The following is a 28,000-nucleotide window of genomic DNA, read 5'->3' as shown; positions in this document are numbered from 1 at the left end:
AGATAATAAAGCTTTCTGAGAATACTTTTGGCAAGGTGATAAAGGATAAAAAAAATACAGGTCTGGGAGGGTGGTGTTAGCCTTTGGGACGCTGTTGGTGTTCACAACTGGGGGAGACAATGCCTTTACTAATCAAAACGCTGTCCACGTTCAACAACAACTAAAATTATTTCACTTTCAAAGTCCAGGCCGTCGTGGGTGGGGCGGGGGAGGGCCTGGCTTCCAGGCGTCCAAGCAGTGCCCCAGTGTCCTGGGCGGCTCTCCCTTGTCGCGCAGGGCATTGGGAGCTCCGGAGGGCCCGGCCAGCCCGCCTTTTCCCGCTGTCAGCTTCCAGGTGGGGACGCCCCCTCCCCTGCAGCGCAGCTCGGCGGGCGAGGAGGAGGGGCTGGGCTGCCAGCGCCGCCCCTCCATCTATCACATGGCCGGAGCGCCACAAAAACAACAGCTTTGGCCAAGGCCGGGACTTCAGGACAGGGAACCCCGGGCCCTAGCTGCAGCCCCCGCCCCATGGAGGAGAGTTTTCTCGAATCCTTTGGGAGGCTGAGCCTCCAGCAGTCGCAGACACGGGCGCCAGCCCCGCCGCCCCCGCGTGGGACACCCCCGCGCCGCCACAGCTTTAGGAAACACCTCTACCTCCTGCGAGGCCTCCCGGGCTCGGGGAAAACCACGCTGGCCAGGTAATGCCACCTGCCCGGCCCGCGCATCGGCCCCAGCCCGGCTGTGCGGAGCCCGGTCGCGCCGTGGGTGCTGTGCCGGGCTCCTCGGGCACGGTCTTGGAGCTGCGCCCCCGCACCAGCCCCAGGTGGCACGGCCCTGGCCGCCGCTGCCGGAGACCGAGGACCTGCGCCGCCTTGGCCCTGGGGCAGGAGGCCCGCCGGGTTCGTTGTCAGGCAAACCTGGAGGCGACTGCAGAGAAAGCCGTAGGGCCGCCCCCTGCGCGCAGGCACCGCCACCGCGTCCTCGGGCGTCTTCCACCGGCGGAGAGGCGCGGGCAGGTACAGGGCCCAGGCCGGGGCGGGCGGCGCGCTGAGAACCAAGCAGGTTAGGCAGCTGCGTGGCTTGGGGCAGCTGCGGAGGCGCTCAGGTGCTCGGGAGGGTGCTGGCGCGGCCCGCGGACCCTGGTGACAGCGCCACGCGGTGGGCGGCTAAGAGTTCACCCGCGAATTGCGTAGGAGGCCCGAGTGCCAGGTCAGCTCGGACTACGCGGGTTTGTCGCCTGCTGCCAGCTTGCTAGGCCCACCAGGCCAGCCTCAGCCCCACCACTCCCTGCCTGCACCTGAGGTTCCTGCAACGTTGCTGGGTTCTCTCCCTGCCTGTGCTGACACTGACGCCTGCCTGTCCTGCCCGCCGTCTCCCTCTGCCCCATGATTCCACTAGCCCTTTAGGACTCAGCCACCCCACCCACCAGTAGATGCTCGCCTTCTGGGCTCCAGGGCTTCCTGTTACACCTCTGTGACTGCGCTGGATTTTGCACATGGTTCTGTTTATCCTTGTGTAAGTTTTTTTGAAGGCAGGGGCCATGTCTTGCTCTGCCAAGCACAGTGTATGTTTTCAGTGGAAGAAGTGGTCCCTTGTCCTCAGAGAGCTTTCCATTTCCTTAGAGAGATGAGGCCAAAGAAGAATCAGGGAGCCTACATTCAGCATTCAGGAGATGGTTTGGATGGGAGGAGGGTCAGGGAAGGGTGACAGCCCTGGTGATGTGTTGCCAGTTGTAGTTAAGATTCCCAGCTCATTTGTGGATCAGAAGCCTTCAGCAAAACAATATTGCTACATTTTCACAGATTAATGGGATGGGTGACTTCCAAAAGGCTGTTAATACCCTTATCTAAGAAACCTATTGGATGGGGAGTTGGAGGGTGCAGAGTGGGGTTTTTTTATGATACATTTTAAGGGGGGCGGGGACAGGGGCGGTAGGGGGATGGACCTCTGTTAACAAGGAAGTAACTTCTGGATTCAAATCCTGTTTAGTTTCACTTTGGCGTTGCTGATTTGTGGGCTATCACACACTGAGTTTTAAAGAAGGAAGTAATGTCTTTGTCCATATTGTGTTTATAATTGCTCAGAAGGGAAGTCATGATGTGTGGAGGTACATAGATTTGACCATCAGAAACTGAGTTTTGGGCTTCACCTTCCTCATCTGTAAAGTGAGTGACTGGGCCTCAGTGGCCTTTAAGGACCCTTCTGGCTCTAACATTCTACACTTTGGGGATTTAAATTCCTGGGTGAAGTCTGGCTAAGCAGAAGACACTGGATGAGACACCAGCTTATTAAAGAACATTTCTCTAGGGACAGCTGGTGGGAGTACTGGTCTGGGAGTCTGTGCCTTTAGATCCTGTTCATAAGGAAATAGCTGGTGACTTTGCACAATCACCTAACCTCTCTGGGACTTATTTTCCTTATATGTGAATACGAGGAGAGGATTAGGTTAGAGATGATTTATTGAAGATCCTTCTGACCAGTTCTAGTTGCCAGACTTAGTTTGTTAATAATTGCTACGTGAAGAGCTCTGACTTTGGAGTCCATTTATGGCTTCAAATTTAAGCTTTGCCATTCACTATCTGTGATCTTTACTCAATTGCTCTGTACCCCGGTTTCCTTTCCTGTTAAGGGAGGATATCTGCTCTGCCTACTTCAGAGGGCTCTTGTGAAGATTAAATGTGTGTGAGAACTTGTTAAACTTTAAAGTGAAGATGGAAGTGGCTCTGCGAGTTCTCCTGTTCCTCTGGGTGTTGGCAGTTCTGGGGGCAGAGGTGCTTTGGCACAGCCTTGGGTTGGGTTGTGCATTTATACAGAAATCTGGTAAGTAAACAAGGAAATAGGTGACAGCTCAATACTAAGGGAGGCATGCAATGAGATGAAATAGTGTGGGTGGATGTCACAACCTCAGGGTGTTGCCTTGCCTACTTTTTTTTTGGGGGGGAGAGGTGGGGGAGAGAAGGAGAATGCCAAATTGTTAAAAAAAATACACATATAGAGAATGGTAAAACTGTGAGGCTATCTTATGTATAGTTGGATTCTGGGAATTTCATAATTTATTCTATGTATTTTCTATAATAAACATGTATTTCTTGAATCAGAAGAATAAAAATACAGGTCCATCTTTTTCTGCTCAACTTTTAATTTTCATTTGATTAAAGAAACAATAAAAATGTTTTTGAAATTAGGATGTCTTGTCTTCCAAATCAATGTTGGATTTCTATGCTTTTCACCTATTTGTTTTGAAGGGAATGTGGAAACCATCTATTTAAATTATTTGGCGACATTAAAAAAAAGTTGGAGTTTTATGTAGTTTAAAATTTTTTTCATTACATCGGAGTGCTAACAAATTAGGATGCCCTCTAAGTTTGTTCTATCATTTGAAAAACGTTTCAGCCCAGCTGGTGTGGCTTAATGGTTGAGCATTGACCCATGAACCCAGAGGTTGCTGGTTCGATTCCTGGACAGGGCACATGCCCGGGTTTTGGGCTTGATCCCCAGTTGGGGGACTGCAACAGGCAGCCAATCAATGATGTTTCTATCTATCCTTTTCCTTCCTCTCTCTGTAAAATCAATAAAAACTTATTTAAAAGGAAACATTTCAGAAATAGGTTCTTATCATTGACCTGTAAGTCCTACTTCCAGGAATTCATCTGAAGGCAACAATTGGACAAGCACAGGAAGACAGGAATGTACCTTACAGAGTTTTTTTATATAATAGAAAAAAATGTGAGCCGTGAGCCAGTGTAGTCATACAAAAAAATTAATGATAGCATGGCTTATAAGTCATGTTATCATTAATGGGAACATAGATGTGTATGTTAAAAAAGCCTATAACAAAGCTATCTATATATTTTTCATATATATATATGTGTATATATATATATATATATATATATATATATATATATGAATATGACATTTATATGTTATAAATACACACACAAATCCCATATTTGGTTCAAAGAAAGGGGTGTACATATCCTCATAGACCAGGGGTGGGCAAACTTTTTGACTCGAGGGCCACAATGGGTTCTTAAACTGGACCGGAGGGCCGGAACAAAAGCATGGATGGAGTGTTTGTGTGAACTAATATAAATTCAAAGTAAACATCATTACATAAAAGGGTACGGTCTTTTTTTTTTTTTATTTCAATAGTTTTATTCATTTCAAACATTTTAACAAGAAGAATGTAAACACTAATTATTATAATTTGAAACTTCAAAAAATGGAGGAATCATAGCACAATAACATACCTTATATTGAAGATGGCAAAGGCAAAATAAAATTGCCTAACAAAGGAAAGGTACAAAAGCCTTTCAAATTAAACTTAAATATAATAAAATAATTTAAAACTAAAACAAATAGAAAAGAACAAAATGTGTAAACAGTAAATTAAACATTTTCTTTAGTGCAACTTCCAAATTATGCCTGGGACGTAGATGTAGATGGCAATGTAGACTGGGTTGAAAGGTTTTTGGTCTTTAAAACATCAACTTCAGTGGGAACAGTGTTGTTGGTCTCCTTTTTTAGCTAATGCATCAAAGTCTGGAGTTAGTTTTGTTGTGGCTATTCTCAGGATAGATCTGAGGTGTTCGTCAGTTAAGCTGGATCTGTGAGGGGCTTTGTTGATGTTCATGACGCTAAATGTCTGCTCACAAACATAGGTTGACCTAAACAGCACCAGTATCTTCTGTGCCATCCTCCGGATGTTTGGAAAAGTGGCTTCATTAAGTGAAGCATAAAAGTCTCTTAGTTCAAGAGAGCTGAATTTCTCCTTTAGGACAAAGTTAGACTGAAGATCGATGAGTTCCAGTTGCACCTCTTCTGGTGTTGTTTCAGGGTTTTGTGACAAAGGACAGGCCACCAGTTGAAGTGACTGGTCAATTTTTTCAACATCAGAAAACCGATGACAGAATTCTGCATGCAGGTCATCCAGTGATTTGCTGTATTTCTTCACGTTTTGGATGGTCTCCTTCTGTGTGGCTAGTGTGGCAAAATGAGTGAAGACTTTGTCTGGAAAAGAAAATCAGCTTCGATTTAAAGTCTTTCACATTAGTGTACATGTCATGCACATACTGATCTTTTCCCTGTAGCTTCACATTTAGCTCATTCAAATGTGAAAATATATCTACAGCAAATGCAAAGTCACACAGCAAATTCTTGTCACTCAGCTCAGTAAATTTGTCAGACTTCCCCTTTAATTTCAAAAATGCACCAATCTCTTCTTTGAGCTCCCACACTCGTTGGAAAACTTTGCCCAAACTCAACCAGCGGACATGAGAGTGGTAAAGTAAGTCATGGTGATCCGCATCAGTTTCCTCCAGAAACTTAATAAACTGTCGGTGCTGAAGTCCCTTTGCGCGAATGAAATTAACAAGCTTTACGACTGGATTAACAACATGATTAAGTTGTAATATAGACTTGCACAATGATTCTTGGTGAATAATACAGTGAAGAAAAATAACATCTTGGTTAGGGTTCTCCTCTTTCACTTTATCCTGAATTCTTTTTAGCAGTCCAACATTTTTTCCAGTTAAATTTGGAGATCCATCTATCGTGACATTAGCAAGTTTACTCCATGGTAGCTTCATTTTCTCGATGACAGTAGACACCCGGTCATACAAGTCCTCTCCCTGTGCTTTTCCTTTCAGTGGCTCCCATGGCTAAAAACTCCTCCGCAATTTCAAAATTGTCACTAATCCCTCGGATAAAAATTAAGAGCTGAGCAGTGTCCTTTACGTCATTACTTTCATCCAATGCTAGTGAATAAAACTTAAAGAACTCTGCCTTACTATTTAACTTGCTGGCCAAGTCTTCATCAATCAGTTCACTCGATGAGTCACTGTCCTGCGCGATAAGCTGAGTTTTTCAAACTTGCCTTTGCTCTCTGGACACAAGAGACCTGCTGTCTCTATCATACATTCTTTCAAAAACTCTCCTTCAGAGAGAGGTTTGCTAGCTTTTGCTAATTTGAATGATAGCATAAAACTTGCTTTGGTAGTTGTCTCTTGAATTGCAGTTTGTCTGTGAAAGACATTTTGCTGAGCCTGTAATTTAGCCATCAACCTCTGTGCAGTAGCCTCCCGTTCTTGAGGTGACTGCTTGCTAGCATAGTTGCCATGCTTTGTGGCAAAGTGACAGCTGAGATTGTACTCTTTGAAGACTGCAAGTGTTTCCTGGCATATCAGACATACTGGCATTGATCGGACTTCGGTGAAAAAATACTTTGTCGTCCACTCCCTCTTAAACACTCGGCATTCACTGTCCACTTTCCTTTTCTTTGGTCTACTCATGTTTAATATTGGACTAAAACCAACAGTACCGTTCTCTTATTAAATTCTTTACTAAAATAAGACAGTAAAGTATAAAAACAAGTGATTAAATTTGCTCTACTATAACATTTTTGGTCTTCTAAAAATATATATATATAACAAAATCATCTGAAAAAGTTCAGACATGGGACAGAGGCACACCCTGACCATAGAGAACAACCCCTTTCCTCCATAGGAAACCTGTGTATCTTTCACACAGGCCCTTTGTTTATGGTAACACACATAGCTGCACATTGCTGTGTCTTCCAGACACACTTGTATGGGAGGTGCTAGGGCAGTGCAAAACATGGGTAACCAGTAGTTACCACTAGCACTTCCGTTACTGGCAAAAAACAGCCGCAGTGCACATAGTGTGAAAGAGCCCATTATCAATGCCAGATTGCATCCACTGGACTCTATAAAAACAACCAAGTGCCACTTTTAAATGTCCATTGCAACAGTTTTTCTTATTAAAAGCTGGAAATGGCAGGATATTTATATATATACCCCTACTGTGACAGCCTGGCAGAGCATTACAAATGAGAAAACCCAGCATCTGGTGATGTCCATAAGTACAAGACTTCAGGCTGTCATTACCAGGAAAGGGTTTCATCCAAGTATTAGATATGAACATTTGATTTTCAGTTTTTCATTTGTCCAATTACTTCTGAAACCCTGAAATTAAGCGATTTTGCAATAAAATCTTTAGTTCATCACATTTCTATACAATCTTTCTGTTCAACCCACTGAATTAGGGTTCGTTCACACTAGCCGTGCTGCCGTTGCAGTGTGGTGCAGTACTGCAATGCAGCGCAGCTAGGGTTAATGCAGGGTACACAGGTTTCCATCATGTTTGCGTTGATGCTAATGTGCAGTGGTGCATGTTAACACAAATGCCCTGTAGCACGCATTTTTACAGGCACAAGGGGGAGAAGCAAACGCAGCGCAAAATGCATTTGTTTTGCCGCTAACACATGCGGTTAGTGGCCACAGTAGCGTTACTGATACCACATCCGTATCAGCAAAAAAATGCAGCCGCAGCATGGCTAGTGTGACATGTCCTCTGTGTGTCTTTTTCCCTGCTGCGCGCATCCGCAGTGGGAAAAAAAACTGCAGTGGATACAAGCCCTAAAAGCTGAAAGTCTTTGTTGTTTTATTAACAAGTCATTGTGATGTATATATAGAATGTGGGAACAGGAAAAAATTGTGTTTGAGTAGAGCTCTTAATCTTACCTCAGAAAGGCTCTGATACTGTGCTCTCCAGGGGCGTGTCTCCCTACATCACCACGATAACGTGTCTACGCATTCCCAGAGTGATGTCGGGAGACGGGTCCGCGGACATTACAAGGAGCCTCTGGAAGATTGAGAGGTTGTTCCTTCTACTGAATGGGCGGATATAAATCTGCCCACTCAGAAGAAGGAGCTGCGGCCGTGTTTCCCGATGTTGCCATGTTAACACTGCTGCTGGTGAAGGAGCGGAGGGGAGAGCAAGAGAACCCTCCGCTCTTTCGGTTCCGCGGGCCGGATAGAATAGCCGAACGGGCCGGATCCAGCCTGCGGGCCGTAGTTTGCCCATGGCTGAAGACTAATGTGTGAAAGAGACATCTGTCAATCGATAGTTGTTGACTTTAGAGAGGGGGATTATGAACTTTCCCCCTTGACTTATTTTCTCATGTTTTTACAACAAATTGTTAACTTTTTAAATATGAAAATAACTTTTTACTGTGGAAAATAGTTTTGTTCAATAACTATGCAGGTTATGGACAAAGCATTTATTAAACAACAAAATAAATGTCATTTGCTATACAAAAAGGCTTTCCTAGTTTCATTATCAGTTGGACATATACTAGGAGACTTTTTAAATCCATAAGCAGATTGATTTTGAATATTGTTATTTTATCTTAATTATTTATTAAATATTATTTTATTATTGATTTTATTGATTAGCATATGAACTAACCTAGGTTTCTTGGTTCTTTAACACCTCAGGTTCTTTTTCTTTCTTTTTTGTTAATGCTCTACTCTACTGTTGAATCCCTGTAAATTTTTCTTTATTTCAGTTAGTGTATGCTTAATTTCTGACTGGTCCTTTTTTATGTCTTTGAAATTCTCACTAAGATACCTGTAAGTCTCACTAAGTCCCTTAAAGCTCTCATTAAGATCCTTGAGCAACCTCATAACCATCATTTTGAACTCTGTATTCAGTAGTTTGCTTGCTTCCATTTCTTTCATTTGTGACATGTTTCTTTGTCTCTGCATTTTGGTTGCTTCCCTGTGTTTGTTTCTATGTATTAGGTAGAGCTGTTATGTCTCCTGGAATTGGTATAGTGGCCTTATGTAGTAGGTGTCCTGTAGGGTCCAGTGGCTCAGCCTCTCCAGTTACCTGAGGTGGACCCTCTAGGTGTACCCCTGTGTGGGCTGTGTGCACAGTCTTCTTATAGTTGAGACTTGATTGTTATTGGCAACACTGGAAGGAATTGAACTCCAGGTCAGTTGGACTACAGCAACTACCGTGGAAGAGCTGCAGTGCAGGAGACATCCCTATGGAGCAGGACTTACTTCAATGGGGCTTTGGTGTTCACTGAGTCTGCCTCTTGGGAGTGTTGCTTGTGGATGTGTAGACTTGTAATCTGGTATGGTCTGAAGCTGTCCACCAGGTGGACTGGCTCTGTGGCTTCCTGGGAGGTGCAAAGTCAGCCACTGCCTGGGGCCACCACCCAGCAGGAGCTACAGAGCCATCTGCAGATGGCTGCTATTTGTATTAGGCTTCGAAGTGCCCAGGCAAGGCCAAGCTGTGAAGCAAGGCAGGCAGGTGCTAGTGCTGGGTCTTGGACCTTTTATTAATAGGTTTGGGGCATCCTGAAGCCAGCTACTGCTTGTTTTGAAAAGTCTGAAGCCTGAGCCAGGACAGGCCATTCATATGCAAAAACCACTGCAGACAGCTTGGGTGGGGCTGCAAACTGAATGGAGCGGGGTCTCAGGGAATCACCTGGGCAGAGCAAACAGTGTGAGCTAGGCTGATGGAAACACAGAAATGGCTGCCAGTTAGCCCTGGAATGGGGGAGGTCCCAGCACAGGAATAATGACCCCTATGCACACACTCGTCTGGGAGAAAGCTGACCCAGAGTTCCTGCCCCAATGCCAGACAATCCAGTTCCTCCCTTTACGTCCCTGGGTCCCCCAAAGCCACCATTCCAGCGCTGGAGCCCAGAGGGATCAAGTCTGAGTAAGTCCATGCACCAGCCCTTTAAGAGGAACTGCTGGGTCTCCAGCAACCTCCATCACTCAGCCACAATTCCTGCTGGTCTTTACAGCCCAAAATTACGTGAACTTCTCTTCTCAGCTCTGGAGCCCTGGGCTAAGGGACTGGTGTGGGACTGGAGCCCCTTGCTTCTCATAGGGAGCTTCCACAGTGGAAATATCCCCCTCGATTAAAAAAATGCCAAAGTGAGTGTAGGACCAGCCTCTTCCATGCCTCCACCCCTCCATGTAGGAGAATGTTCTTGTTCTTAGGAGACACTTAACAAAGAATTTAGGAACAAAGTGTCATGATGTCTGCAACTTACTTTCAAATGGTTCATCAAAAGTACATGTGAGCCGAAACCGGTTTGGCTCAGTGGATAGAGTGTCAGCCTGTGGACTGAAGGGTCCCAGGTTCGATTCCGGTCAAGGGCATGTACCTTGGTTGCGGGCACATCCCCAGTAGGAGGTGTGCAGGAGGCAGCTGATCGATGTTTCTAACTCTCTATCCCTATCTCCCTTCCTCTCTGTAAAAAAATCAATAAAATATATTAAAAAAAAAAAAGTACATGTGAGCCCTGGCTGGTTTTCACAGTGGTTAGAGCAGCTGTGGGCAAACTATGGCCCGCGGGCTGGATCCGGCTGTTGTATCTGGTTCTCTTGCTCTCCCCTCCGCTCCTTTACTTTGAATTTATATTAGTTCACACAAACACTCCATCCATGCTTTTGTTCCGGCCCTCCAGTCCAGTTTAAGAACCCATTGTGGCCCTTGAGTCAAAAAGTTTGCCCACCCCTGGGTTAGAGCATTGGCCTACAGACTGAAGGGTCTCAGGTTTGATTCTGGTCAAGGGCACATACCTGGGTTACAGGTTTGATCCCCGGTCAGGGCAGCTAATTGATGTGTCTCTCTCACATAGATGTGTCTCTCCTTCTGTTTCTCCCCCTCCCTTCCACTCTCTCTCTCTAAAAAAAAAAAAAAAATCAATGCAAAAAATATCCTCAGGTGAGAATTAACAACAAAAATACCTGGCTGGTTTGGCTCAGTGGATAGAGCATTGGCGTGCAGACTGAAGGCTCCCAGGCTCAATTCCAGGCAAGACCACATACTCAGGTTGTGGGCTCGATCCTCGGGGGGAGGGAGGAGATCAGTGATTATTATCATTGACTAGAGGCCCAGTGCACGAAATTTGTGCATGGGTAGGGTCCCTAGCAGCTGCTGGCTGCTGGCTGGGGCACCTCCCTTCCCCTGGCTGCCTGCTGCTGCTTCTGGCTGGTGGGGGAGGGGGGGAGGTGCATCCCTTCTCCAGGCCGCCTGCCACCGCTGGCCCCACCCCCTGGTCGAACTCCTGGTCAAATCCCATTTGAGGGGAAAATTTGCATATTAGGCTTTTATTATATAGGATGTTTCTATCTTTTTCTCCCTCTCCCTTCCTCTCTGAAACCAATAAAAATATATTAAAAAAATACATGGGAGAATTAGAATAAATAATCCACAAATTTGTATGGAACCACAGAAGACCCTGAATAGCCACAGCTATCTTGAGAAAGAAAAACAAAGTTGGAGGAATCATGCTACCTGATATCAAACTACACTACAAGGCTAAAGTAATCAGAACAGCATGGTGCTGGCATAAAAACCGATGGTAGATCAATGGAATAGAATAGAGAGCCCAGAAATAAACCCATGCCTTTGTCAAATATTAGTAATAGTAAAATTGCTCAAGACCACGTCTCACCATTTCCTAAGACATATTTGACTGTAGCCTACAGTCCACCTAACAAGCAGCTCCTTTACAGCTCTAATGGAATTGGGGAGTGCAGTGATCTTCTGAATGTTTATTCCTTCAAAAACACGTCCTCTCTTTAACTGAATTATCCATTAGCACTGATAGCCACCATAGCATCTTGAATGTGCAGGACAATAGAAGCTCTCCTAATTAAATAAAGATCTTATTTAATAGACAATCTTGAGATTCTCAGACTTGAGTGGAAGTAACACCATTCCATCCACTTCAGAGGTGGTAAGGACAGTGCCCCAGGTCTAGCTTTTTGTTGTGGTAGATCAGGAGCCTCATGTATGAGGGAAATTAAGAAAATAAAAATACAATAAAAGGGGGGAAAAGGATAGAAAATTATTTCCATAGAACCTTCACCTCCCCAGTTCCCCACCAAATTTACTTAAAATCGCTACTATGGGAGAAACTCAGGTACAAACCATGATTTCACAATTATCATTTCTTTCATGATCAACTAATATTTGACAAAGGAGTCGAGAATATACAATGGGGGAAAAGATAGTCCATTCAATAAATGGTGTTGGGAAAATTGGACAGATACAGGCAAAAAAAATTGAAACTAGATCACCAACTTCCACCATACAAAGAATAAACTCAAACTGGATTAAAGACTTAAATGTTAGATTTGATACCATAAATACCAAATCCTGATATATTTTTCTGATATATCTCCTTGGGCATGGGAAACAAAAGAAAAAATAAACAAATGGGATTATATCAGAATAAAAAGTCTTTGCACAGTAGAGAAAACCATCAACAAAATGAAAAGACAGCCTGCTGAATGGGTGAACATATTCACCAATGATACATCTGATAAGGGGTTAATATCCAAAATTTATGAAGAACTTATACTACTCAACACCAAACACCCCCCCCCCCCCCAAATAATTCAATTAAAAGTGGATAAAGGGCCCTGGCTGGTTTGGCTCAGTGGATAGAGCATCGGCCTGCGGACTGAAGGGTCCCGGGTTCGATTCCGGTCAAGGGCATGTACCTTGGTTGTGGGCACATCCCCCGTGGGGGTTGTGCAGGAGGTAGCTGATTGATGTTTCTCATCAATGTTTCTGGCTCTCTATCCCTCTCCCTTCCTCTCTGTAAAAAAAAACAATAAAATATATTTTTTTAAAAAAAGTGGATAAAGGATCCAAATAGGTAGTTTTCCAAAGAGGACACACAGATGGCCAATAGACATATGAAAAGATCCTCAATGTCACTAATCATGAAAGAAATGATAATTGTGAAATCATGGTTTGTACCTGAGTTTCTCCCATAGTAGCGATTTTAAGTAAATTTGGTGGGGAACTGGGGAGGTGAAGGTTCTATGGAAATAATTTTCTATCCTTTTCCCCCCTTTTATTGTATTTTTATTTTCTTAATTTCCCCCATACATGAGGCTCCTGATCTACCACAACAAAAAGCTAGACCTGGGGCACTGTCCTTACCACCTCTGAAGTGGATGGAATGGTGTTACTTCCACTCAAGTCTGAGAATCTCAAGATTGTCTATTAAATAAGATCTTTATTTAATTAGGAGAGCTTCTATTGTCCTGCACATTCAAGATGCTATGGTGGCTATCAGTGCTAATGGATAATTCAGTTAAAGAGAGGACGTGTTTTTGAAGGAATAAACATTCAGAAGATCACTGCACTCCCCAATTCCATTAGAGCTGTAAAGGAGCTGCTTGTTAGGTGGACTGTAGGCTACAGTCAAATATGTCTTAGGAAATGGTGAGACGTGGTCTTGAGCAATTTTACTATTACTCTAAGGTAAAGCTTTGCAATCTAGGAGGAGAGTAGTTTCTCTGTTGTGATTTTTTTTTTCTAGAAGGGAATAGAATTCAAATAAGATGTGGATTGTGTCTTAAAGCTTTTTTTAAAGGAAACGCCAGAATATTTACCTCTAATAGATTTCATAAGCCATAAAGAAAGAGGAAAACAAGAGTCAATATGACTGCATAGGAAAAGGAGTATTCAAATCTGAAAATGATGAAAAACCAAAACAAACTATGAGTGGCAGATTTAGGAAAACAAATGAAACCAGATTTAGAAGGGATTAAATCTGGGACCAAATAGAAATATAAAAATCTTGGAACCCATATCCATAGTTGCTTAATTAGCACATAAAAGTAAGTAAAATAAATTATACACTATTATTTAACCTCTGAATGTAGCTCTCATTAATAGACTAGATAATATTGATAAAAATAACTTAGAAGCTGTAAAGTGTTCATAAATATAAAATACACACACCTGAACATGCATTCACTGCTGTCCTTAGATTGTTTCTGTGGTGTCTTTATAACAGTTGTATGCATTAGAGGTTCAAGTTAGGACTTATGATTTGGGGTTTTTATTTTGAGTATCTTTAAAGTAAAATAAAAAAAATATATGGAAAAATGTGAAAGTCTTTCATCAAATCCTCTTTGTACTCTCTTTGACATCACTTTCAATATCTGTGGTAGATTTGAAATGGCTGCCTCCTTTGCTGCCTTTCCCACTCTCTGTGCCCTATCCTTTAGTGTGGGTCGGCAATGACTTGCTTTGGAGGATGGCATGTGGTGGATGCTTGGCAGCTTCCACTTTTGCCCTCTTGGAATGAGTGAAGAGGCCTGGGTGACCCTGGGTGAGGATGAGAGACCATGTGGATAACAGGCAGCGAGCAGCCAGCACCCCATATTGTATGAGGTCTGCGCTGCAGGAGTGGTCCCAGGCAAGACCAGCAGAACTGCCCAGCTAAGGCCGACCCAAACGCTGACCCACAGAACAAGTTTATCCCTTTTCCACACACAGACTTCCTAGGATCTGGGGATGACCATTATGTTCTACTTATATCATCTGTTTTCAGCATCAACACCCCAACACTCCTTTGCGATTTTTGCTCATCTGACAGTTTCCATGGTTTTCAGGCCTCACATTGACCTGGACACTCCTCTCTTGACATACTCCAGCTTGCCAACTCCCTCTTTACATTGTGTAGTACTCAGAATTGAAAAGTGTTTCAAATACGATTTCCACTTTTAAAAAATGTTATTATTTTTAAAAAAGATTTGCACTTTTAACCACAGTATCTTTGTTCTCATTTTTTTTCTGTCTCTTGCTCATAACACGCCCTCTATCAGGAGCTTCCTCCTCTTAGTTCCTTCCCCCGAGAGGCAACAGTGTCCTTGACAGTGCTTTCCTGTCAGAACTGGCTCCCGACCCTACATGCTTGTGGGATTCAGGTGTCCAGCTCATTGCACTGCGTCAGGCCAGTAGGCAGGATCTGGCTCCTTGGCTGGGCTGTGAACTCCTTAAGCAGTTACTTTATTTTACTTTCGTACCTTAAACTTTACATAGTACATGGCATATGCCAAGTGCTCAATAAATGTTTAATGAGTTGGATAATTATCTAATATTCTTTGGGTATTAAAATATATTATCTTCTGGTCCACCTTTCCCCACAAGGCTATTAAGAGAGACAGTCAGATTCCTGTTTCTTTTTTTTTTAATAGATTTTTTAAAAATATATTTTTATTGATTTTTTACAGAGCGAAAGGGAGAGGGATAGAGAGCTAGAAACATCGATGAGAGAGAAAGATTGATCAGCTGCCTTCTGCACGCCCCCTACTGGGGATGTGCCCACAACCAAGGTACATGCCCTTGACCGGAATCGAACCTGGGACCCTTCAGTCCACAGGCCAACGCTTAAACCAGCTAGGGCTAAATTCCTGTTTCAATGGAATTTTAAGATCATGTCCATTGAATCTCCCTGTTTACCACCATACCCCATCAAGAAAGAGAATATAGCCCTAACCGGTTTGGCTCAGTGGATAGAGCGTCGGCCTGCGGACTGAAGGGTCCCGGGTTCGATTCCGGTCAAGGGCATGTACCTTGGTTGCGGGCACATCCCCAGTAGGGAGTGTGCAAGAGGCAGCTGATCAATGATTCTCTCTCATCGATGTTTCTAACTCTCTATCCCTCTCCCTTCCTCTCTGTAAAAAATCAATAAAATATATTAAAAAAAGAAAGAATATATTTCATTTGAAAATACTTTTGCAGCTATCAATGCTGCCTTTTTAAAAAACACTATCAAGCCCTCCAAAATTTTTGATAGAGATTTTTATTTAATATGTCTGGAATGTGTTTATTCTTTTTATTTTGGTCTTCCATCTTTCTTGTATTCACTTGAGTAATTGAAAGATTGTGCAAACTCCCTCTTTACATTGTGTAGTACTCAGAATTGAAAAGTGTTTCAAATACGATTTCCACTTTTCTTTTTAAAAGAATATATTTTTATTGATTTCAGAGAGGAAGGAGAGGGAGAGAGAGATAGAAACATCAATGATGAGAGAGAATCATTGATTGGCTGCCTCCTGCACATTCCACACTGGGGATCAAGCCTGCAACCTGGGCATGTGCCCTGACTGGGAATCCAACCCGTTACCTCATGGTTCATAGGTCGCCGCTCAACCACTGAGCCATGCTGGCTGGGTTAGCAGCTCTGTTTAATCTGTATTTTTCAGTTAAGAAAACAGAAGCTTGGAGAGATAGGTCACATGACCAGAAGGGACAGAGGCAACACCTGAACCCAAGTCTTTCCCAGTGATGTAGTTGTTCACTCCCACCTGTGGCCCCAGTGCCTCACATTCATTCTGTTCTTTCCTGACCAGAGATGATTTTTCTTGATGGAGATGAACAAAAGAGAAGAGTTCATAACTCGACACTCAACCACTGAGCCACACCGGCCAGGCGGAATTTGTCTTGAAGTTAGAATTAGGCTGGTGAGTGCTGTAGGGATAAAGGAAAGAAACACACTCACTGTTGTCAGGGGTTGCTCTAGGTGCTTTCCCATGTTATTAGATGACTAGAGGCCCGATGCACAAAATTCGTGCGGGGGAGGAGGGTCCTTCAGCCTGGCCTGCACCCTCTCGCAATCTGGGACCTCTTGGGGGATGTCTGCCTGACAGCTTAGGCCCACTCCCCCTGGCAGTCAACATCCCTCTCGCAGTCCAGGACCCCTCGCTCCTTACTGCCTGCCTACTCACTGCTCCTTACCACTCGGCTCGCTGCTCCTCAGCACTGCTGTGGAGGTAGAAGAGGCTCCCGCCACTGCCGCTGAGCTCGCCAGCCGTGAGTCCAGCTTCTGGCTGAGTGGCACTCCCCTGTGGGAGTGCCCTGACAACTAGGGGGCAGCTCTTGTGTTGAGCGTCTGCCCCTTGGTGGTCAGTGTGCGTCATAGCAACTGGTCGTTCTGGTCGTTCTGCCGTAATGGTTGCTTAGGCTTTTATTATATAGATTGTCATCACCGAGCAAGATAGGTGTCATTACCCTCGATTTTTACAGATGAGGAAGCTCAGGGATTTACCCACTTACTACCTAGCATAATATCCATCTTCTTCCCTAAGAAAGTCTGAATAAGTATTTTAAGTGAAAACATCTTGCTATTTTATGCATAACTTAATGTGTTTTTGTTTTTTTGCTTTAAAGGGGGAACTCCATGGTAGTTTTTATTTTTTCTCATATTTTCATATTTAGAGTGAGTGACAGAGATTTAGGAAGATGTGGGGAATGTTGGGCCTACCTCTTTCCTTCTCCTATTGTGTTTTCATTTGGTTTGGGTCACTACTAAAATGTAAATACGACCCAGCCAGCATGGCTCAGTGGTTGAGCACCAACCTATGAACCAGAAGGTCACAGTTGGATTCCCAGTCAGGCACATGCCCAGGTTGCAGGCTTGATCCTGTGTGGGGTGGGCAGGAGGTAGCCAATCAATGATTCTCTTTCATCACTGATGTTTCTATCTCTCTCCCCCTTTCCCTTCCTCTCTGAAATCAATCCTATCTAATAAAGATGGGATATGCTAATTGACCCTCATGCCATCGCTAAGATGGCAGTGCCCACAGCCAATAAGGAGGGAATATGCTAAATGACTGCTCTGCCCTCAAATATGGTGGCGCCCACAGACCAGAAGGAGGGAATATGCTAATTGACTGCCACGCCTTCAAAGATGGTGGCACCCACAGCCACAGGATGGCAGCACCCAGGCCCCTCAGCCCCCCAGCCGCCCAGGGCTGGCCCGAGGCTCAGGCAAGCCTCAGATGGCAGCTGCCCAGCCGCCCAGGGCTGGCCCAAGGCTCAAGTAACTAGGGCCGGCCGAAGCTTGCGCTGCCGACAGTGGCAGCAGCAGAGGTGTGATGGACGCGTTGCTTTCCCCTGATTGCCAGGTCGCCTCCTGCCCCTGAGGGCTCCGGGACTATGAGAGGGGGCAGGCTGGGCTGAGGGACTTCCCCTCCAGTGCATGAATTTTCATGCACCGGGCCTCTAGTAACAATATGTTTTTAAAAATGTAAAAATGCTACCTAGCAGGGATAGTACACACCCATCACTTTTATCTACATTTCATACTTGAGCAAGAATTAGTTTCTGAGATGGGTCCTTAGAGAGAACAGAGTTCCAGGAAATGGGACCCAGGACAGGTGAGAGTTTAAGGGAAAAGAAAAGGCCCTGGTACATCCCAGAGGAACAGCAGCAGGAACTGGGGCCCATAAGGAAAGATTGTCATCCCACTGTCAGCTTCCAGTTTTCTCTAGTCCTGGTTGCTGCATAAGTCAGTGGCAGTGACAGCACTTCTTAGTGTCAAGAGTTAGGCAACTCACACAGTTGCCTCTTAGCCCACTCCTTCTTTGATAGGAGCAGGGCCTTCTAAAGATAATAAGTATCTCTGTTTTTAAATTAAATTTCAACAACTCAAAACCTGGTGGTCTCATAATTACAAATTGCTAAATGTTAGAAACAGAAGGAGATGATTTTCTATTACAACAATGCACGGTCATAAAACAATCTCTTCTTCCTCACTTTCCAGACAATTGCAACATGACTTTCCCAGGGCCCTGATTTTCAGCACGGATGACTTTTTCTTCAGGGAAGATGGTACCTATGAGTTCAATCCAGACTTCCTAGAGGAGGCTCATGAATGGAACCAGAAAAGAGGTGACAAATTCTTTTTCAAACTCCTGAGAAATCCTATTGTGCACTTAGATTGTAGCTGCTCCAGAATGATACATTTAATTGCCATTCTCCCCTCCCCCCAAACAGAATGCCAAACCTTCCTAGATTCCAGGAAAGAGAAAATGATTGATAATGGGTCCTGAAATAGGCGGCATTAACTTTGTGTGATGAGGACATGCTGTAATAAAATGACAAGATATGGGTATGCTCCCCCTTTCTGTCTGACTGTTGCATGTTGTTCACTGTTGTATAACATTGTGTTGCAGCAAGAAAAGCAATGAGGAATGGCATATCCCCCATTATTATTGATAATACCAACCTCCACGCCTGGGAAATGAAGCCCTATGCAGTCATGGTAGGAAGAAGTATCATTCTGAATTTTCAGTTATGGACATTTTGTGAGAAAGTTGAAACTTTTGTTCTTTCCTCATTTTCTGATCTTCCACGATCTCATGTATTAACAGTGTCTCACAGAGCAGGTAAAGCAGTTATTTTTGTGTTCCTCTGCTGTTCAATGGCTCAAGTGTGCTGACATGCTATTATCACTTTAAGGGTACAAGTTGTAAATAGTCCTGGATCAGAATTTTTGATAGCTTTTCTGTCTTGTTTTCCTAAGGGAAGGTCCACATGGAGCACCCACGGAAACTTGTAGAGAAATTGGACTAACAGAGTTATAGATTTTATTAGAGGACAGTCTGCTTTGCACTAGCTGGAGAGTTCAGTACTAAATATTGTTGCTGCAAGGGAGTTTCAGGGCAATAGAGTTTTTAGTTTAAAAACAGATTTAAGATTAATACTGTAGTCCTATTAAGACACTAGCATGCAAATATAACCATTCAGCTCTTGTCAGAACAGGAAAAAACAGTAAGATGAATACAGTGTGCACATTTTTCTTTAATTTTAAAGAGTCTGACCTGTTTTCAGACATGTTTCATCTCTTATGCTAGTGATTTTTCATTCCCTATTGGGGGTGTAGGAAGGAGAAAAGATCCAGACACAATCAGGGGACAGGAAGAAGACAGCTGAATGTTCTGCTTTTGTCACACGAACAGCTCCCAAACTGGGCTCATGGCAGTCTATTTTTAGGCCTCTTGCACATTTTGGGCAAAATAGCTTATATACAGGTGTGCTTTTCTCTAACTATATTCTCATCAACTTCATGTAGGCCCCAAGGGTGGGACTTTGGTGAAAGCAGGAGGGAATGAACATTACCGTTGTGGTCACTTCAGTTCATGGATCAAGAGTCCACTTGGGCCGAAACCGGTTTGGCTCAGTGGATAGAGCGTTGGCCTGCGGACTGAAGGGTCCCGGGTTCGATTCCGGTCAAGGGCATGTACCTTGGTTGTGGGCACATCCCCAGTGGGAGGTGTGCAGGAGGCAGCTGATCGATGTTTCTCTCTCATCGATGTTTCTAGCTCTCTATCCCTCTCCCTTCCTCTCTGTAAAATATCAATTAAAAAAATATATATATATATAAAGAGTCCACTTGGGAGAGAAATGAACAAGGATATGAAGAGTGAAGTTAATTAAGGCACAACTCAAAACCACGAGTTAGGGGGAACTGAAAATCACTTAAGGGAAGTCATGTTACTTTTTAAAAAATATATATATTTTTATTGATTTCAGAGAGGAAGGAAGAGGGAGAGGAGATAGAAACATCAAGGATGAGAGAGAACCATTGATCGGCTGCCTCCTGCAAGCACCCCCACTGGGGATCGAGCCCACAACCCCGGCATGTGCCCTTGACTGGAATTGAACCTGGGACCTTTCAGTTTGCAGGCCGATGCTCTATCCACTGAGCCAAACCGGCTAGAGCTTATGTTACTTTTTATTTTCTGGATATGTACAATCTTTTTCAGCCATCCATAGCTATTAATAAGACCCAGAAATTAGATATTTTCCATATATGATGCTTGACTCCTTTCCTAATTAGAAGTGTTAATCTCAAGAATGAAGAGGAAATCTTTTTACTTAGCTCTTTTCATTGAACTTTTATTATTGAGAGTTCAGTTTGAGATAAAAAAAATAGTAGTGAATTTATGAATTCAAAGGATATTTGGGTGTTTATATGTAAACTGTAAGTTTTCTCTTTTTTTGGTAAATTAAAGTTTTCTAACAAGGAAATGGGCAGTGTACTGAGCCACACTGAGCTACTTCTGGAAGGAAGAGTATGTAAAGGATGGGGAAATCACTTTTATTTCATAAGCTCTGCTTCTATGGCACCACCATTTTCTAACCAAGTCATGAGGAGGAATAGGAAAAGGCATTCGACAGACATAAATCTGTGATAATCCTATAAGGGACTCTGAGAAGCCATTGAGGTCATTGCTCATGGACAGGAAGTTTAAGCTAGTTCAGCTATCTATTTTTAAAAATGTCTAAAATAAATAACCTTTATAATTTTCCTATGTAGTAGATAAAATGGACCAAAATTTATCACTGGGAATTAATCTGAGAGTGGCTAAGTATGGCCATGAACCAACTATATTTATTGAGATAAACTAAGGCACTGGGCTTACTGGTAAAACAAAAGAAATTTTATAAAAGATATGCAGTGAATGCTTAATGCCAGTATGAACATTCCCATGCATACATACCGTGTGCTCAATGTTTTATGTACTTTTGAAAAATTAGGCACTTGAAAATAACTATGAAGTTATATTCCGAGAACCTGAGACTCGCTGGAAATTCAACGTTCAAGAGTTAGCCAGGTACTTCTGTGTTTTCCTAGCTCCTCATTATATGTCCTGCTGTTTTCAGGTATTTCAGACCGAACAAAAGAATCTTTTCAGGCTGGAAATGGACATGGTAGTTTTCAGGCCAGAAATGGTAATTCTTAGAAACTGATAACTTGGGAGTTATTAATGTGAAGACTTTAGTTTTGGGTCAGTTTTCTAATATAATGCTAAATGCTAAAATCTTGGCTTGGACTCAGTCCTTTAAAAGAATACATTTAACATTTGGCTAAAATGCTTCTTCATTAATGAACATTTAAAGGCACTTTCTTCTGCATGGGATTATACATGTCAGTGGTGTTTTTGCATTTAAGACTAAATATCTTTAGATGCTGAAAAGTCTGTGGTTCATTTGTGGTCCAGATGCTGCTTCTAATTTATAAGCAATAAATGTCCAAATAATACTAACTTGTTGATGAATGCATGGGTTGTGATATTATCTGTTATTTGATAATGTCAATGATTTAAGTAACCAGTGAAAACAGAATTTCCTTTTTAGGTATAAGGCTAGTTCATCTTATGGTTAAAAGGAGATAGTGTTTCCACAGTGGGTTTGTGAACCACAACCACCTGAGCTGGATGTTAAAAATCCTAGTTTGTGGCTCCCTTTCCATAGTTGGAATCTCTGGGAATTACATTGTGACTTATATCCCCATTTGATTCTCACACCCACTAGGATTTAAGATTGTTTTAATAAGCATCTAGAAGTGTCGAGGACGGACCCACGTAAATTGATATATTCATGCTTAACAGGCAAATATACCATAAAAAGATCTCCTGATGTTCTTTTGTGTCTTGAAGCACAGAATCGAGATTTCCAGAAAGAAAGCATTTCTGATGCATTAGCTCTCTACAAGCCTCAGGGTGGTTTAGGGGTATGCAGGGCAGCATGGAAAACAGGAGTGGAACCTGAAAGAGGGTTGCATAACAAGATGTTATGCTTTTGTCACAGTTAAACCCGGAGGATAGAGTGTATACCTATGTAATACTACAGGACTTGTAAAATACAAGTAATTCATTTTGATATATGGCCTTAACTAAATGTTTGCATGTTTTTCCATGTAGAAGAAACATTCATGGAGTCCCAAGAGAAAAAATACACCGAATGAAAGAACGGTATGAGCACGGTGTTACCTTTCATAGTGTGCTTCGCGCAGAAAAACCAAGCAGAGTGAACAGAAGCCAGGACAGGAGCGGTGCATCGCCTTCCAATGGGGCAGGATGCTGGAATACCTACGCAGAGTTTCCAAACCGGAGGGCTCCTGGGGGCTTTACACATGAGAGCTCCTTTAACAGAAGGGGGGGTTGTCACCATGGATATTAGAGGCTGATCTTACAGGCAGTGTTTTCCTAAATCAGTTTTTACTTCGATTTTTGGTATTTATTCTTTGTTCAGTTTTAGTCAGAGCTCTAATTCCAGTTTAAATAGTCGAACCTGAACGTTTTTGAGCAGACGTCATCATATTCATCTTCAACAGGCATTTGTTAGTGATGCTCTATGCATGGCCTGATGCTGGGAGTTCTGCAGGTTTGGTTAGACCAAGTCACTCTCTCTAGGGAAACAATTAATTTGAAGATGAAACCTGAGAAACATACCCAAGAATGTAATCAATTAGTCACATAGGTTCATAAATAAAGTGTTTACAGTAAATATAAGGTTCAATACCACTTTCTCTGAAGTAATCTATTTTTTCAGGAATTCATCTCCATCAGGAAAGTTGGAAAGATGGGAGAAAACATGAGAGGCAGGAAAAATTTTAGTACCATTGCTACTTTTTAAATTTATGTATCCAAAAATGTGAAATATATGGCTGTAATGATGATATTGATTTTCCTTTAAAATGAATATACTAAAAAGTATACATCTAAAGGAATACTGTCCTTCAAAGTAGACACTTTGGGAAATCAATCCTTTATTCTAATGGCGTGTCATTGTTAAAAATGTCAAATCCTTCTTAATAGCTATACCAGCTACTGAGGAAAATCAGTGTCATTATTTGAAGTCACTATTTATAGTTTTGTGTTTTAACTACCATTCTATTGAACAGTATTAAACCTGAATAACTTTTGGCTGTTGTGCTAATAGTATAAATAAAACAAGCCTCCTTTATAAAACATCAATTTTTAAGATGAATCATTAAACAACTTTAAAAATTTTGCCTATAAGTGTAATTAGTGGGCAGCCCCAATGTTTGGGAGTACAAGGAATTAAGCATCCCAGGATATAGGAGGTCACAGAGGGATAAGATGAGCAATGTTGGTGTTTTATATGACATCAAGACAATGAAGTTCTACCACAACTCTGGAGTATCCCTAAAACCAATACTGAATTTGTGAATCCAAATTAAATCTGAATAATCAGATTTTGTGTGAGACCCAAAATAGATAAGAACATGTAGGATGTGTGCTTTATTTCTTGTTGACTAACAGCTTCTCACTAATGTTCTGTGAAGTATTATTTTAAATGTCTTATATAATGGTGCTTTTATGGTTATTAAAAATTATAGTATATGGTATTGCTTTATGTGGATTTGTCATTGAATCTAAGCCTTTTTTTTTTCAACAATATAAAAAATTTAATTACCTAAATCCCACAGAATTCTACCATATTAAGATAAAATTTTTCACTCTGGCCAGTTTCGCTCAGTGCAGGGGTGGGCAAACTTTTTGACTCGAGGGCCACAATGGGTTCTTAAACTGGACCGGAGGGCCGGAACAAAAGCATGGAAGGAGTGTTTGTGTGAACTAATATAAATTCAAAGTAAAGGAGCGGAGGGGAGAGCAAGAGAACCCTCCGCTCTTTTGGCTCCGCGGGCCAAATAGAACAGCCAAACGGGCCGGATCTGGCCCGCGGGCCGTAGTTTGCCCACAGCTGAGTTAGAGCGTCAGCTCAAGGACTGAAGAGTCTTGGGTTCGATTCCTGATCAAGAGCATGTACCTCAGTTGCAGGTTTAATCCCCAACCCCAGTTGTGCAGGAGGCAACCAATCAACATCTCTCACATCATTGTCTCTCGCATTGTCTCTCTCTCTCTCTCCCTTTCTTCCCCCCCTCCCTGCTCTGCCTCTCTTTTTCTCTCTCTAAAAATCAATGGAGGAAAAAAATCCTCAGGTGAGGGTTAAAAAAAGAAAAAAAAAGAAAAACCAATTTTTCTATATCATAAACTTATTTACCAATCTTCTTTAATAAATAGGATACAAAAGACAAAATTAACCGTATTTTTTACTTGCTTACATAAATTATTTTATCTATGCACTTTATTTTATTTATTTTAAATATATTTTATTGGTATTTCACAGAGAGGAAGGGAGAGGGATAGAGAGCTAGAAACATCGATGAGAGAGAAACATTGATCAGCTGCCTCCTGCACACCTCCCACTGAGGATGTGCCTGCAACCAAGATACATGCCCTTGACCGGGATCGAACCTGGGACCTTTCAGTCCGCAGGCCGACGCTCTATCCACTGAGCCAAACCGGTTTCGGCTATCTATGCACTTTAGAAAGACTATTTTACTTTGACATTCCATTATCTGACTCTATTGAAATCTCAACATCTTGATGACAACCAGCAATGCATTTGTAATTGTTCATTAACATTTTAAAAATTGGCATCTCCTTTGAGTAACCCAAGTTTGGCTGATGAAACTAAAATTTAGTGAATGTGAATAGATCTAAGGTATTATTATAGTTTTACTAAGTTCTATGTGTCCAAGCAAACATGTTCTACAATAATCCTCTAATAATCATGATAATTCACATAATACTGCTGTCCAGGCCAAGGTAATCCAGAGTGTCTAGTCAACGTGATTATTGCTGAATTCACTCAATCAGGAGGGCTTGGCTCATTTAGGTTAGGAAGGAGACTGTCAGAGAACCCAAACTGGAATTACCTTCCTTTGATTCCAAAGAATCCAAAAGGGTCAGAATTCAAGCCCTCCCAATTTGGCCCTCTGTTTAGGACTTTTGGGCTACTAGACTTAAGTGACCACTATGGAGAAGTGGCCCCAGGTTATAGATCCAGAGCTTTTACAGAGTTCAGTTTCCTGGTCTATTTGCCTCTTTTACCTCCCCCCCTCCCAAATCTCCCATATAATACCTAAAATATTTGGTAAGGAAACATAAAAATAGTTAAATGCCATCAACTTTACATATCCCAGCTAGAAGTGATCTATTTCTCTGATTTATATACTTTTTCGAACCCTCAACGTTGACATGTATTATTTCGTGTGTTTATGTTTACATCATTCATTGAACAGGCGTAGGACTTTATATGCACAAGAGGCTCTCACTAAGTGTTGAATAGGTAACACAAATTGCTTTTACTATTTATCCCTTATGCAGTGTACACTGTTGACTTTGTCATCATCAAATTGTCACTTTTGGGGGGATAATATCCACATATTCTCAAGCTTCATATTTTTTCTCATATAGCTTAGCTACATTATTTATAATTTATGAAAAGGAGGATGTGCATTAAATCGCTCTCTGACAAGTAGTCTATGTGGTAATGAATAACGGAGGCGGTAATAGCAGTTAAATTTTTCGAGTCTAAAAAAAAGGTTAAATTATTATAATTCTGTCTGTTCCTGAGACTTAAGTTTTATTCCCTGTTCTAGAATGGATCACCAGGAAAATGATTAGACCAAATTATTTTATGAACAAAACTTAAACCACATTAATAAGATGAGCAGAGCACAAGTTAAAAAGACTAGTGGAATGGACTACTTGTCATGTTAATAATTTTTAAAGGAGAGAAAATCATGGATCATAGTTATAGAAAGAAACAAACTGCTTCATAAAAGAATTTGTCTTTGTCTTTCAAATATGTTTATAAATAGATTTGAAAACATTACCCACTATGTTGTACACTTGGAACTAATAAAGAGTAATACTGAGCCCTAACCGGTTTGGCTCAGTGGATAGAGCATTGGCCTGCGGACTGAAGGGTCCCAGGTTCAATTCTGGTCAAGGGCATGTACCTTGGTTGCAGGCACATCCCCAGAAGGGGGTGTGCAGGAGGCAGCTGATCGATGTTTCTAACTTTCTATCCCTCTCCCTTCCTCTCTGTAAAAAATCAATAATAATAAAAAAAATACTGAGCCCTGACCGGTTTGGCTCAGTGGATAGAACGTCAGCCTGCGGACTGAAGGGTCCCAGGTTTGATTCCGGACAAGGGCATATACCTCAGTTGCAGGCACATCCCCAGTAAAGGGTGTGCAGGAGGCAGCTAATCGATGTTTCTCTCTCATCGATGTTTCTAGCTCTCTATCCCTCTCCCTTCCTCTCTGTAAAAAATCAATAAAATATATTAAAAAATACTGAATGTAAACTGTAATTTAAAAATATATATATGTGTGTATGTGTGTGTGTATATATATATATGCATATACACATATTTATATATGTTAGATATACATTTTAAGACATTGAAAGACCCTATTAGAGAGCTTCTCCATACTATACTAGTAAGTTTGTAGTTAGAACTGCTTTTTCTCTTTTCTATTAAACACAAGAAAGTAAAAAATGATAATATCGTCTTGAATTGAACTGTTACCTTCTGCCCAGAGGGGTGTGCTGAGAGAAAACAAGGGGTAAAGGGAGCATTAGCACTTCTTGTGAAGGCAGGTAGAATCAGGGTTGATTTGAAAGACAAAATTAACACTATGAAATCTACTTCTGAATTAAAGTATTTGAATTTTTAATTGAAGTAATTTAATTTCAGAGATTACATTGGGATCATATAAAGGAATTAATTATACTAAGGGTTCTATTTTTCTTATAGTTACACACTTAAGAATAAACAATTTGATCAAAAGCAAGCACCAGTCACATCTTAGTCCGATTTTTGATCAGGACAGAACTATAGTACAACTAACACGTGCATTAAGGAAAAGTGGTTCATAGTGGGTTACCTCTAAAAACACACATACACAAAAAGAAACTAAAGTAGGAACTAAACTAAAAGGAATTATGTGAGTCAAAATAACTCTACTGAGAAACCTAGTTTCATTTAATTAAGGACACAATCTAAACAAAAAGGGTATGTATAGTTCATTTGTAAAATACTTGTAGTGAGCAAATCCCATCATAAGGATTTTTTCCTTGATCAGTTAATAAATATATAAACAGTTTTAAGGTCTATAACTGAAACAAAAGAATACCAATACTGAAGCAGGCAAAGAGCAGTCCTGTGAGATAATGAGTACTGAGGCAGATTTGGAACCATTTCTGTTCTCATTTTGCAGATATGGGTGCGTGGTTTGAAACTGCATGTGTGTTACAAACTGGAAAGGTTAAGCGTCAGTATCTAATTTTTGTCGTTTTCGGTTCTGTTGCCTTTGCAGTCTCTTAGATGTATCTTGTATTGTACTTGTGTCCTGAATAGAGTCTCCTGTTTCTCCAGCACTGACGTGGGAATTCTCCTGCTTTGTGACCATAGGGGTAGAATGGTGCCTTTTCTGTTCGAGATAGTATCTTGAACAGGTGGGAGCAGTCCTAGTGGACTCACCCATTGATACTTTTTTTTTTTTTCCTGCCGAACAAGATAAAAGGGCCTGGGTATTGATCAATGCAAGTTCTTCGTCAGCTATTGAATCACTTTCCAAAACAGAAATGTCATTAAAGTTTTTAAGTGGAGTTATCTGAGAACTCAATTCCTTTTTCTTTATAGGTGTTTCATATTTGGTGCCACAGCTTCGTGGTGGCTGAAATGCCTTCTGTGCAGCTGGAGAAACAAATGTACAAATGGGACTAACAGGTGGAGGTACAGGCAGTCTGCTCAAGAAGTCCAAGGCTCGTCGCCTTTTGCAGTTTTTTTGGTCACCAACTTCTTTCTCCCCTTTACAAGACTTTGAAGTCATTTGGGCTGATACAGGTGTGGGAACAGACTTCCCTTTTGGCTTACAAAGTGATAAAGAACTTTGATAGTTCATCTCACTATTGGGAGAAGACAT

The 28,000-nt window shown here is 42.0% G+C and overlaps 3 protein-coding genes across 9 annotated transcripts in view; 2 read left to right on the top strand and 1 right to left on the bottom strand.

Annotated features, from left to right (window-relative positions):
• Positions 1–23,563, top strand: part of N4BP2L2 (NEDD4 binding protein 2 like 2) — a 128,925-nt gene extending 105,362 nt beyond the window's left edge. Inside the window, exons 8-11 of one of the 4 annotated variants that reach the window (XM_080662151.1) lie at positions 18,167–18,294; positions 18,579–18,667; positions 20,947–21,023; positions 22,113–23,563. In XM_080662151.1, the coding sequence (XP_080518277.1) occupies positions 18,167–18,198 (32 nt within the window). In that variant the 3' untranslated portion in view covers positions 18,199–18,294; positions 18,579–18,667; positions 20,947–21,023; positions 22,113–23,563. Of the gene's footprint in view, positions 1–15,974; positions 16,086–18,166; positions 18,296–18,399; positions 18,515–18,578; positions 18,668–20,946; positions 21,024–22,112 lie in introns of those variants that run through there. The other 3 variants (XM_080662152.1, XM_080662153.1, XM_080662150.1) reach the window with 3 other exon arrangements.
• N4BP2L1 (NEDD4 binding protein 2 like 1) lies at positions 224–27,827 on the top strand. 4 transcript variants are annotated; one of them, XM_080662159.1, is made up of 5 exons: positions 224–677; positions 18,167–18,294; positions 18,579–18,667; positions 20,947–21,023; positions 22,113–23,563. In XM_080662159.1, the coding sequence occupies exons 1-5, from the start codon at positions 508–510 to the stop codon at positions 22,369–22,371; spliced, it is 723 nt and encodes a 240-aa protein (XP_080518285.1). In that variant the 5' UTR covers positions 224–507; the 3' UTR covers positions 22,372–23,563. The 4 variants fall into 4 exon arrangements, with proteins under 4 accessions (XP_080518285.1, XP_080518288.1, XP_080518286.1 ...); XM_080662162.1 differs by lacking the exons at positions 18,579–18,667; positions 20,947–21,023 and adding exons at positions 21,073–21,141; positions 27,718–27,827 and having other exon boundaries at positions 404–677; positions 22,113–22,163; XM_080662160.1 differs by lacking the exon at positions 20,947–21,023 and adding an exon at positions 21,073–21,141 and having other exon boundaries at positions 404–677.
• The window catches only part of BRCA2 (BRCA2 DNA repair associated), an 81,098-nt gene continuing 79,503 nt past the window's right edge, over positions 26,406–28,000 (bottom strand). The window contains exon 26 of the mRNA XM_080662134.1: positions 26,406–28,000. Coding sequence (XP_080518260.1) covers positions 27,341–28,000 — 660 coding nt within the window. The 3' untranslated portion in view covers positions 26,406–27,340.

Source organism: Plecotus auritus, assembly GCF_963455305.1.
Source record: "Plecotus auritus genome assembly, chromosome: 3".
Classification (NCBI taxonomy): Eukaryota; Metazoa; Chordata; class Mammalia; order Chiroptera; family Vespertilionidae; genus Plecotus; species Plecotus auritus.
This window is presented reverse-complemented; position numbering and strand designations above follow the sequence as displayed.